The following is a 13779-nucleotide window of genomic DNA, read 5'->3' as shown; positions in this document are numbered from 1 at the left end:
ATGAACATTGGCATTGAAAAACAAGTGTCTGGACAGACAGTTTACATCAAATTGGCATGTATACTTTGTAGGTCGATTTCTAAATATAATGCAATTTAATGAGACTTCATATTGTCTATTGTGACGAGAACACTTTGTCACTATGTTCAACATGATTACCACTGCCAGCTAGATTGCTATTTTCATTGTTACCATCATTAATTAATTAATTAATTTGTGGTAGATGTTCCAAGATTTTCTTACTGACCCTGATGAGTTTTCAAAGAATTCTGCATTTGTCATCATCAATTTCCTCATCATCTGCTTTATTTTCTCACTCATTTTTGTCATCATCCTATTCATCTTTATCCATCATCATCATCTTTATCATTTAAATTTTCATCATCATCATCATCATTGATATACATCTTGCATCATCATAATCGTAATCTTCTTCTTAATCATCGCCATTATCATCTTCATCTTCATCATCAGTGATCCCCATTCTCCATCATTATTATTGTAATCACCATCATCATCCTCATCATCATCATCATCATCATCGTCATCATCGTCATCATCGTCATCATCATTAATTTCATCATGGTTGGCAGCACCACTGCCCTCATGCTTGTATCATTAATAGTGTCCATGTGCCATTCATAATAAGAAGTGTTTAAGGCAGACCAGACATACACACTCACTCTGCTCCGTCTGGGTCATTTGTCTCTCCGAGCGGAGATCTTGATGACCTGCGTCCCTGGGAAAATGCGGCCGAACTTCAGGGTATGAATATGGAGGATGGAGTGGTGTTTGCTCTGGTGTCTCGTTTGGATGGATGAAGTGGGGAAGGCATCGCAGCGACGGACGTTGCATATATATAGGCTGTCTACGTTGCATATAGGCTGTCTGCGTATGCCCTCCCCTGTAGATGGATTCCTTCGCTCTTGCTTGATGCATTTCATCATCATTATCCACTGCCTGAACATACAGCTGAAGTGTATTAATGAGCATCAACATTGCCATGCTACCATGTAGTGACAATGGCATGGACATTAGAGTTACCAAAACACTGTTGATATTATTTTACTGGATGTGAATTTTATTGATATACTTGGGGGAGGGGGTGAGGGGGAGGGTGCAAAGTAAAAAAGAAAAAATCAGAATGAACACATTACTACTACCAGTACTACTAATGTGTGAAAATAATGTTGTCAGAATGATTTGTAGAGCATAATATTGCATCATTGCATAATACACCAAAATGTGCCATTATTTATATTGGCTGTATGCAGTATTTACTGACGTGAGCCGTTAAAGAGTGGCAAAGCTTATGAACATGATACATTTGTATCATGTGAAACTCAGGTTTACCATGCTATTAAACGAAATCCACGCTGTGAACAATAAAACTGATAAGTAGGCCTGATCAGTCAGATCCGCAGATAATTTTTTTTTGTTTTTGTTTAGGAGAAAGCTACATTGTAAGAAGCATGAGTCGACTCGTAGTGATCTGAAGCACCTCATCCAGGTATACAATCTATTAGGTGTATCGAAAATGACGCAGCAGTTTAAAATGGCTCATCAATAGAGGAGAACCGTGTCCCATCTAATATATTCTTGAAAATTATGATGGACCAAGTAATAACCGTCAAGTCTTATCAACACTGCAATCCAGAGCTTCATTGTAATTTTTTATGTTGACCCGTGCCAAGAGGAGGGGACCCCCCTTCCTCTCCCCCTTTTCTACTTTCTTTAAGAATTGAAGAGCCCTCCTGTCAGAGCAGTCTGCTTTCTCTTGAACTGTAGCTTGCAGAGAGAGTTGATGCCGACAGAACCCTGGGACTGGTAGTCTGTGCAGATTCAGACCCAGCAGTTATCTTGCCCAAATTATTATGCCCTATAACATGCCCGAACAGTTTAATGCACGAGTCCCCTGTTGACATGTACATCAAAGTACTGCCTACATCTGCACAGATACGAGATCAAGAAGTGTAGACATGATATAAGAGAGGGCAGTAAAGAGTGACAAAGGGCGTGGAATGAAATTTACTAACTAGAGGTGTTGTAAAGGTTAATAGAAGCCCCCCCCCCCCTTTTTTCCCCCCACCTCAAGACAAGTTCCACCATGTGAGTCTGAGTGATGCTGTGCTTATTGTAGATGAGAGCTTGGGATGGGTGTGTGCATACTCTATCTGGGCAGAGGGTGCAGTGTGTTACAGTCCCTGGGTAGTGCCTTGAGAAAGGAGGCACGAAAGTGCCCTGCTTATAAACGTTGTGTGATGTGCTTTGTCTTTAAAATCAGACTTTTTGTTTAAAAACACATCTTGAATTATTTTCCAATTGAATTAATCTCTTTTTAGTGTCCATACCAACAGAACAACTGAGATAGCACGTATGGTTTGTGTATGTGATTATTTAAGGTAAACGTTGCTGAAAATAGGCATGCCATGAGATGTGATAGGATGCTGGTGGGTACATTTGTTATCCAACTGTCAACAGTTTTTGAACAGTAGTGATTATATCTGTTGCACCATAAGCAAAGAACATGTATTCTTCAGCAAATCATGCTAGGCTGATTTAGGACTCAGATACATGTATGATGCGATAGAAAAAAAAAAGAAAGAGAGAGAGAGAGAGAGCGAGAGAGGGAGGGAAGAAAAAGAAGAAGAGAAAAAAGAAAGGTGAACACATTTTGAAATCTAGTAGATACTTTGAGAACATGCAACGTATACTGTAAAGCAAGAAAATTTAATGAATTGCCACTGGCATTCAATGCATGAATAGTGCAGACAGGAACTTTCAAATACATTTTAATTTCAGGAGTCTTCGATTTTGCTAAGTTCACAAAATTAAAATGCCCGTGAAAATGTCTGGTTTTACACTATCTTGACAGACGGCTGTATTGATACAGACAACAGAGAAACAGAAGAAAGCACACATAAAAATAGATTAAAAGAAAAAGTAAGAGAGAGAGAGAGGGAGAGAGAGGGGGGGGGGAAGAATTGGGAGAAAAGAGTGGAAAACATGCATTTATTGCATTAATGGGATGCATTCTCTTTCTTTATTTTTTATTGAACACCAGACAGATTTTATGTATAATGTGGAGGTGCTTGGTCGTTAACAAGGAATATGCCCCAGCCTAGAGCACATGAAACATGCCATGCTATAAATGCATGCATGGATACTCTTTCTACTCTGTCCTTCGAGTGGCCACATCAGTCATCCATTACAGAGCAAACGAGGCATTCTCATTCCCAATTTTCCCCAGCAGAAGAATATTTAACTGGGGCAGCCCAGGGAGATAGTGAGGCCGTAAAATGGAGGGAAACCTATTAGGGGATTTCCCCTGATGGAGCCTTTGTCTATGGCATTTTGCTGTCGTGCAATAGTCTCTTCTCTCTCTCTCTCTCTCTCTTTCTTAAGACCTTGAGGGGGTGGGGTTAGGCATTTTCAGTTATTGAGCAGTTCCAGGGTTGAATTGATTCTGAATTTAAGTGAAAAAAAAAGAATTTACCAGCCGCCCAATTGACAATGAATACAGTGTAATATTAGAGAATGTGTAGGCATTTCAAAAATGGGAGATCTCCAAGTCAAATGTTTCAATGTCTGAAATTTTTGCAATAGTTCAGTGAAAATGTTCAGCTTATGGAATATGGTAAAGATGTTTTATTTTACAAAGAGTGATAATTGTTTACCTATTTTGTGCCCATCTGAAATAGAGTGAAAAGAAGAAAACCCAAAACATTTTTTTTTGAGACCTGTATCAAAATATCTACAGAAGTCCTCCCATCCACAAGATTGTTACATAAGTGGCAATCACTAAAATTTGCCAATTGTGAAAAGTTAAAGGTCCTGTTTACCTTTGGGTGCAGTGATTTTAAAAATGTTTAAGATATCACATTTGATGCATATGAGGAGGTCTGCTGTACCACAAAACATCCTACCATACAGTTTTCGCAATAAAGCCTTAAATATAAGGAGATATCAATATTTTTCTTAATAAACTGTACCAGTAACTGTAGATGGTTTAGTCTGGGAACATTTTTATTATAACTATTGTTCACATTTTGTATATTTAAGAACACTTATATCGATTTTACTGATTCAAATTTTTACATTGGTTGTTTCTTTCCCTAATTCACATTTTAGAACTATTTTAAAGCACTAATGCTGGGGTTTTGTTTAATGTGGAAATGGTAAATTATGCCTTTAATTGCACAAAAGTTTTCACTTTTATAGGGCACATTGTTCGATTCTGTTGATGCCAGCATATCTTACAGTGTCAGGCCTGCTCAATGATGCAAAGAACAAAGAGCCCAGGAGGCATTCTGTTTAGTGAATGCTTAATTCTCAACTTCTTAGCAGCTGTCTGTCATATCCAGATTGTTTCGAACCATACATGTACCTTTGTTTCAAGCTATGCAGAGTTATGGCTACAAGGTGGAAGACATAAATATACAACTTGTATTGTGTTTACTGCTGTTTGCTTTGAGTGATTTTCAATTTATCTTCACTTCAAGTTTTGTAGCATTTTTGCAGATTTTCTTTTATCTTTCATTCTCCAAATGTTTGTGCACTGCTCATTATTCAGTAAGAAAAAACAAAACAAAACAAAACAGAGAGACTTGGCTTCAACTTTCACTGCTCTTGAACTACAACTATGTATGCCTTTCTGGATGTATTGAGAGAGTGTTTTGTTTGAAATTTTCTTATTACATCCAGGTATTAAGATGATTATTTCAGTGCGTACATTGTCATGAACTGGCCGTGGTGATTTTTTTTTTTTTTCTGAGGAAAGCAATTTGTCATTAGAAAAGATGACATCATCTTTTTCTTACTGTCATGTTCTGGCTGCTTGTATATAGGGGATGCACTTTGTAGCAAAGTAAACAGCAACAAAGTATGTAGTCCTTCAAATTTGACTGAGCTTCCATGCTGTAGCTAGGCAAATTCATGTAGTACAATGATATACTGTGTATACTGAAGTTCCATGTTCATGCACAATATTGGCAATAATTGTTTAAATGCCAAATGTGCTAGTTAAACTTGAATAGCTCTACATTTGCTAATTAAATGCATTCTTTTTTGTGTGTACAATAGTGTTGGAATGTTTGTGCTACTTATAAAAATTCAGTTAATTTACTGCAGCATTTGTGCCTATAGGTATGTGGATACAGTTTGACCAGAAGCAAAAAGTAATGGTCAGTCCAAATCACTCTGTTAGAGACAAATTCTAATGATTGTATGTACATACGTGTATCATATCAAGACCTCATGAAAATCCCCCACAAGGAAAGTGTGTAGCAAGAACCTTTGCATAGCAAACAACTGCCAAACACGACCAGCGACTAAGGATTTTATTTCCACCGCAGTGGCTCATGCCATTGTGCACACATGACAGAATAAGTCACTGCTCACTATCAGAATTAGATGTGGATATAGACATTAGAAATGTGAAACTTGTTTTTCTTTGTGGGTGGAGGGGGAATGGAATATTTTTCTTTAGAATATCATACTTTTATGCCTTTGATATGGTTTTTTTTTTGTACAGGCTTGTGATAACTGTTTCACTGAAACTGTGTGTCCTGCTGGTTTGAATTCCTGTTGAAAAGTGTGCTCTGAGATTTTTCCCTTTTTAAAGGAATAGAAAAAATGAGACCGGTAAAAGCAAGAACAAAAGCAAATCACTGGCTTTAGTGATGGTAAATACTTGACATTTACACAATTGGTAGGTGAATTAGACAAATCACAGAAATCTAGACAAATTAATTTTAAAGTTTTTTACGTTGAAAATACTTTAAGCAATGTAAGAATAACATAAAGATATAATAGAAATGATAGAAAAAACAACATGGTCATAACATGTTCATTTTTTTCCCTTTGTGGAAATGCAGGGCTGCATACTAACCCATTTTTTTTCTTCTACTGGTCTAACCTGTTTGTCTGACCAGTAGGTACCTAATTTTTCCGATTTTTACTGGTCCAATCCTAAAAATATTACTGGTCCAACAATGATCTTTACTGTTCAGGGACCATCGGACCAGTGCCAGTGTGCAGCGATGGAACGTAATGACTGTGTATACATATGCAACATTGAAAATGCCTACGCTGTACGCTGTTTTTTAATGTTTCCCTTGATCTATTATTGAAGACGGGTTTAATGGCATGATATGTGCGTACGTACACGTGAGTGAGACCTTATTACATGATATCTAGTATGGCTTCAACTTTTAATAAAGTATGTTGATTGATGGATTTGTTGCTCCTGGATATGTCAGTTCTTAAGTGTGGCACTTAGTAATTGTGTGTCTTCATTTCCCAACTGCTACCACAAACAGGCACGCTCCCGCACAGGCACAAAATCGTCATCGCGGGAAACCACGAAGTCACCTTTGATGAAGAATTGATGAGGGAGAGGAACAGCCACGTGTTTATGAGCTTTGCTTCAGCTTTTCAAGGTTCCTAGAACTCTTACGTCCTTCTATTGTGGATGATATTTTCCTTTTATGAGACCTTGCTCTGCCCATTTAATTTCTCTCTACTTCTGTTTGTGTGAATCTCCCCTCCTTGGGAAGCCACTCCTGGTAAAAAAGAGAAGAGAAAATTCAGACCTGCTCGACATAAGACTTTGTTGAAGATTTCTCCTGTCTCGTGATGTATCAGTCATTATGTGTATGATTTTCATGTATTTCATCCACCTTATGATTCACATTTACTTATAGGACAAGTTCACCTTCATAAACATAAGGATTGAGAGAATGTAGCAATATTAGTAGAACACATCATTGAAAGTTTGAGGAAAATCAGACAATCCGTTCAAAAGTTATGAATTTTTGAAGTTTTTGTGCAGTAACCGCTGGATGAGAAGACTACTGCAGTGTATGAATAACTTAGATGTCACATGCGTACAACAATATAAGGAAAATATAAAGAGAATTTCACAAAATTCCATCTCTTGAAAAAAGTACACATTCCCCAGACTTGTTACCGACAAATGTTATGGGTAATATTATTCCCCCTGCCTTTAGAAAGAGGCAAGTCAAGTGCTCTTTTATTATGCGAAAAAAGTGAAAATATGTTGAATTTTCTTTTGCATTTTCTTTTGCATTTTCTTTTACTGTTGTACGCATATGACTCACCAGCTGTAGTAGTCTCCTCATCCAGCGGTTCCAACACAAAAATTTTAAAAATTCATAACTTTTGCATCGATTGTCTAATTTTCCTCTAACTTTCACTGATGTGTTCTACTAATATTGTTGCATTCTCTCAATCCTTATGTTTATGAAGGTGAACTTGTCCTTTAAAAAGAGTAAGATTATTATTTTGTTGTTATTGTTATTATTATGATTGTCATGATTATTATCATTAACTGCTAACATTTTTGTAGTTACACCCTTTTTGCAATCTGAAAAAACTATTTAGAGTGAAGCCATATGATTAAATAAGTAAATATTAGAAATGATAAAAAACAGAATTACCATGACATATGTTGAGTATTTTACCATTGGTCCCCCCCCCCCCCCCCCCCCCCCCTGCTGGTGCTATGTGTAGACTTCAAATGCAAACAAAAGTTGTGCAATGTTCTCTGCAGGTCTAAAAGAAGACGACTGGAAATCAATCAAATCAAAACTGACCAACTGCATCTATTTGGAGGATTCTGAGGTCCGAGTGATGGGATTCAGGATATATGGATCTCCCTGGTGAGTCATAAATTATATTTCTGTATCTTGTCTGTGATGTCGTCTCCAAAACAGTTGTTTGATTGGAGTTATTTGCCTTAAGTCATCCTATCAATAGTCATGTTACTCTCAACTATTAAGCAGGCATTTTAGTTCACTATCTTTTTACAGTAATTTAACCCGTTGAGGACGGTTTGGTTTTGCTACAACACGCATTTCCCATAGACACCTGCCTGAGTATACTCGGGATTCGTCCTCAACGAGTTAAGGAACTACACATCCTTGGTTGTGATTGGCTTACGCCTGAAATTCAAATTTACTTCTGGTTACACCTTCCAATCTTCCACATCCTGAAACAAAAAATCTAAGCTTCATAGTTATTGTGCCAGTATTAACTGTTTCAGAGATATGTGTAGTTGTAATTTTGGAACATTTGTTGCTGTTGTTTTTTTCTCTCTCCAAATATTCACATGAAATCTATTCAAAAAAAATTCTGATCTGTCCTCATTTCTGGTTCTGTGGATTATTTTGAATGTACAGCTGCTCATCCAGTTTTGTCCTATTTTGTTAGTATGACTTCTACGGTAGTACAGGGGAAACTCGGTATAACGAACTCTGCTATAACGAGATATCGGTTATTACGAGGAAATTTTCCCGGTCCCAAATGTCCTTCCACACAAGTCTATGTAAAGTGCTACTCTTATAGCGAGATCGGCTATAACGAAATAACTGCTATAACGAGATAAATTTTGTGATTTCCAAACAAAGAAAAACATAGCCAATCAAACCTGATATAGCGAGGTAAAGCAAAATGTCTTCGGGTAAAGCTTTACTTCGCCTGTGCTATCATGTTCCGAGATTGTAAAGCTCGATGCGCCAAAAACTGTCTTGTACACACATATTTTCTTCAGTTCACTCTACAGCTAGCACCGCATGTTGTACGTGTATGTGTGTGTGTGGTACATGCAGAAAATGTGGTGGGACGGCCGTATACATGACATCATCATGACGTTTAGCAAGTGTGAGGCAATCTGATGCTGTGATTGGCTTTCTACATAGGGAATTCCCCATCTTCACACACACACAGTCACAATGTACTTGTACATACAGAATGTGTCACACACACATACACACACAGCATTGTGCAGACCATTATTCAAGCTTTCCACACACAATACAAACCCATACCATAACCACACACCAATCCCCAGACGATCTCCACATAATCGCAAGCTATATGTGACCCGCTACAACGAAAAGGTCCTAAAGTCGCGAACGGTCGAAGCCGTGAAAATCGAGTTTGAAGTCAGAGCATTAAAATTGGTCAAAACTTACGATTTTCTGATTTTGATATATTATTGGAGTCTAACATGTCTTCTATCATCTGTCGAAATTTTGAAGCAAAATTATCAAAGGAAAGACCAAAAAATAGCGTTTTTCTGAGACATGTTTTTTGGCGTTTCAACGAAGCAGAAACTGGTTCGAAAATTTGGATTGAGCGCCACAGATAGGTTCCGCCCCTAACAACGACCAGAGTGATCTCATTGGTCAGTTTGCTGCCTGCTGCTAACCGAAGCGTGAAGCTCGCACACTGCCCAGTCGACTGATGCGTGCGGGCGGGGTGTGCTATGCTCAGCCGCTTCTCACATCCTGGTCACTGATTGGTTGGTGAGGAGACCGCCAATGCTGATGTGCTTGAATGAACTCTTCGGGGGTTGCTAGGGCTTACCTTCTATTGTCCAGAGGTGAAAACTGACTTGCGTGTCCCTTGATAGCGATTGCGTCGAAAGGAAGACTTTTAGGGCGCTTTTCTCGTAACAGTGATTTTCCAGACGTCTCGACATGCTCTCTTTTAAACATCGATATCTCCGCAGCCGATTATTTCTATAAAATGTGTTATATATCAATTTAAAGCAGAAAGATTAGGGGATTATATCATGCAATTTTCAAATAATCGACCTCGCCCGACTTTAGGATCATTTTGTTGTAGCGGGTCACATATATAGATTTACGAATTCAAACATCTACAGCTGATAAGAAAAACATTCTTGATATCGGATTTCATTGGCGAAAAAACATCTTCTTACCCATAAAGGTGAGTAATTACCTCACACACATTACCAAGTTATCAATATAGATTGAAAGATGATGGGTAGTCCCACATGTGCAAATTAATGTCTTTATGTTATGCTTTCTTTTATGCCTACTGATATAACGAGATATCGGCTATAACGAGGAAAACGACTCGGTCCCGACCATCTCGTTATATCGAGTTTCCACTGTATTATGTTAATTTGATACTCACCATAATTCATTTCAGACACTTTTAATATTGTGTGCCTTTGTGCTGTGAATCCAGTCTATGGCTTTTTTCTGATGAAATTCTTTCAAAATTGTTCTCAATGAAATCAATTTCTATGACTCCTGCCACTGAGATGTTTGAATTTGCTGCCTGATCGTCACACTTTGCAAGATCTTTCTCGTTTCCTGACAGGTATGTCTTATTCCTCTTTGTCTGTCCTGCAGTGGGCAGCATACAAATTTGCACATTTTCATAAACTGCTGTGACAGAAACAAAACAAAACAAAGCAAAGCACCATATCTGCTGTTTCTTATCTTTGACCTTGATGCTTGTGTATATCCAGGCAACCTGTGTTTTGTGACTGGGGCTTCAACCTGCCCAGGGGACAGGCCTTGTTGAACAAGTGGAACAAGATCCCAGAGGGTGTTGACATCCTGGTCACACATGGACCCCCTCTCGGTAGGCACTGCCGACTCAACTTATTACTTCTGGCCATTTGACAGAGAAATCTGTTAAACTAGCAAAGTAAAACAAGTGTTTATACGTTGAATCGAATTTAGCAACTGAGCTGTGTGGTTACTGTAAAGGTGAATATCTTTTGTGTGAGTAATTTTTTGCGCTCGACTAGTAAAGATGAGTTCACATGTTTTTGATTCTATGAAATCCAGACATGAACTACTGGAACATATAGGAAGCAAAAATATTTGTGTGCTTTTATGTTTTTAACATCGCAAAAATTTCCACTTTTACAGTCATGTCCAAATAAGGGAAAGTCAAGGATGACATGTATTGAGTTTATATGCTCCTCCTCTTTGGAAAGTCAGACTTTTTGGCCCGAATATATGAAAGTGATTTAAAGGACAAGTTCAACTTCATATACATGTGGATTGAGTGAAGGCAACAATGTTAGTAGAACACATCAGTGAAAGTTTGGGGAAAATCCAACAATCCGTTCAAAAGTTATGAATTTTTAAAATATCTGTACAATCACTGCTGGAGGAGAAGACTACTACAGTGTATGATGTCACATGCGTACAACGATATGAGGAAAATAAAAAGAGAATTTCACAAAACTTGACTTTTTGAATAAGGTGCACATTTCCTCGACTTGTTACTGACTTATGTTAGGGGTAATATTATTCCCCCTGACTTCTGAAAGAGAGAAGTCGAGTGTTCTTTTATTATGTGAGAAAAGTGAGAATATCTTGAATTTTCTTTATACTTTCGTTATATAGTTGTACTCATATGACATCACAAGCTATAGTAGTCTTCTCATCCAGCCGTGACTGAGCAGAAACTTCAAAAATCATAACTTTTGAACGGATTGTCAGATTTTCCTCAAACTCTCATTGATGTGTTCTACTACTATTGCTGCATTCACTCAACCCACATGTCTATGAAGGTGAACTTGTCCTTTAAATTTAGACCATTGCTTGAATAGTCTATAGTCTATATAAATAAGCATGAAATAGGGTACTGTTGACATGAGCGTATTAATGCATGTTTGCTACTTGACATGTGTAGGCATACACAATCTGTCACCAAATTTAAACCACCTTCGTGAATTGGGGCTGTTGTGTTTGGAAAACTAGGGAATTTTGAGGAAATTATTACTTCCCCTTAATTTTCTACCAGGTAGGTAGTGTTGTATGTAGTAAACCTTCTTTCTCTTCAAAATCACTAAAACATCGCAGCTGTATGTATCTAATCTGCAGCTGCTTACTGCTATTCAAAAAACGACATTGTGATTAGGAAGTATTCTTTTTATATGACACCATTAGATTTGTATTTCATTAGATTTTTGATATTGAAATTTCTTCTTCAAAATGCACAGAAGTCTATAGATTTGGTAAAAAGAGGTAGCAAATATTTCACAGATAATTACAGTGTAATAGAGATAATGGCTGTTGCATTCGGAGTGATGGCATTAAATAGATCATTGACAAAACTATATTTCATCTTCATATTATTTGTCTCGTCGGTATCAGGCCATGGCGACGTCACACGTGACGCTACGCGAGTTGGATGCGTTGAGCTCCTCTCCACGATCCAGCGCCGCGTACGACCAAAGTACCATGTCTTTGGACACATTCACGAGGGTTACGGCATGACGACAGATGGACACACAGTGTTTGTCAACGCTTCGATATGCGATGTGCGCTACCGTCCAAACAACAAGCCTATCGTCTTTGATCTTCCAACCCCCCGAGTCCCAACAGTGGAGGCTGAGAGTTCAGTGTAGCCAATCATGAAATACTCACATTTTCATGAACGACCTTTGACATTGATCCTTTTTATCCCAGTTTTGTACCTTTTTTATTTGGATTTTTTTTTTTATTGAAATTGTTGAATGCATCTTTTTGTCTTTGTAACATGTTTGCTGGAGGTAGTTTTTCAACTTGGTGATCCCCACAGAGGTGTTTACAATTTGACTGTAGAACAGTGTCTGTGGTTTGTGTTGAGGACACTCGTAAAACAGTTCTCTGTTTACGGGAGAAAAAGACTTGAGTTGCCCAAATGAATATGACGTCAACAATTGGTCTTACCATTGTCCAGGATATCAAATGACCGTGGGTAGGTTTGAATCAATGATCATCATTGGATCTATCTTGCAAAGAAACTACTCTTGCATCCTACAAGAGGTTTTTGGTGGGGTTTTTTTTTCTTGGTTTTACCAGATGTTTTCAGGTGTGGGCAAGGGGATGGCATGGTAGACATTGCAGTAAGAAAAACCGATTCTCTTTTTTCGTGTTTTACTTTCATTTTTCTTTCAGATTGAGTTACAGAGAAGATGCTTCTGGATGAAATCAAGTGCCAGATTTTATTAATCTCTGTCTGTATGAGAGCAGTGACCAAAGGGAAGAATTTTACATATTATGGCGTGTGAACATTTCCGTTTGCTTTTAATAGATAGGGAGTTTTAGATTTGCTGCGCAGACGTTTGAGACGATGCTTGCGCTGGACGTTCTCCTCTCCCCCTGCGTCGTGCTGAAAAGTAGCTTTAGATTACCCTGGGACGCAACGTATAAAAGATAAAATGGCGCCCCCATATGATCGGTGCATCAAGTAGCTGTCTACGTCGTGAATTGAGCGGACGTAATAACAGCCCAGAATGCGTGGTGAAGAACTCAGACGACGCGAGCTATTTTTAGATCGACTTGATGCGCGCTTTTGCGCATGCTCAGAACATTTTTTTTTTCCTCTGAACGTCCCCGTTGCGAAAATCTAAAGCTTCCTAATATTAGAGGGGTGACCACAAAGCGGCTGAAGAGCTTGTTGAAGAAAGTTTGAAGAATGGATTGTTTGAGTGAAAAATCTCATCATGTTATCATGATGGATGCAAAATTAATTGCCGCATTCAGAGCAGGTTGTTTGAGATCTGATCTTGTCGATGACTGATACTTTCAAAAGCTGCAACAATTGAAGTGGAACTGTTGCCCAAGGCCAACAGGAGTTGTTAAAAGCTGTATGTTGGAGCTCGCAGACTGTGTCTTCGGAAACCAAATCGATGCTTTTGAAAGTTGTGTCTTTACCTGGAGGGAGATCTGTAAGGAACATTACTTGTTACTGAGCATGGACTGGACCAGTGCAGGAGCACAAAGTGGCATTGATGAAAAATCTACTTACAAAAACAAAGCGAGAATGTCGCTTTTCCTTTCTACCTCGAGTACCGTGATGTCAACTTGACACGGTTACTTCACATTCATTGGCAAATTATTTATTACAAAGATATGATTTTTTTTTTCTTTTCACTTGAATTTCGAAATGAGAAGGGCTGTTGATGCAGCCACAGATCATATTCAATCATCGTCTGAT

At 38.2% G+C, this 13779-nt stretch overlaps 1 protein-coding gene across 1 annotated transcript in view; it reads left to right on the top strand.

The window, feature by feature from the left end:
• LOC139723772 (metallophosphoesterase MPPED2-like) overlaps positions 1-12448 on the top strand; it is a 28976-nt gene extending 16528 nt beyond the window's left edge. Inside the window, exons 5-8 of the mRNA XM_071634982.1 lie at positions 6321-6440; positions 7574-7682; positions 10307-10422; positions 11952-12448. Coding sequence (XP_071491083.1) covers positions 6321-6440; positions 7574-7682; positions 10307-10422; positions 11952-12205 — 599 coding nt within the window. The 3' untranslated portion in view covers positions 12206-12448. The remainder of the gene's footprint in view (positions 1-6320; positions 6441-7573; positions 7683-10306; positions 10423-11951) is intronic.
• Positions 12449-13779: the final 1331 nt, after the last annotated feature.

Source organism: Diadema antillarum, unplaced genomic scaffold (genome assembly GCF_040938485.1).
Source record: "Diadema antillarum isolate AM-2024a unplaced genomic scaffold, OU_Dant_1.0 scf00000199, whole genome shotgun sequence".
Classification (NCBI taxonomy): Eukaryota; Metazoa; Echinodermata; class Echinoidea; order Diadematoida; family Diadematidae; genus Diadema; species Diadema antillarum.
Note: the sequence above shows the minus strand (reverse complement) of the source record. Positions and strands in the feature narration are given on the sequence as shown.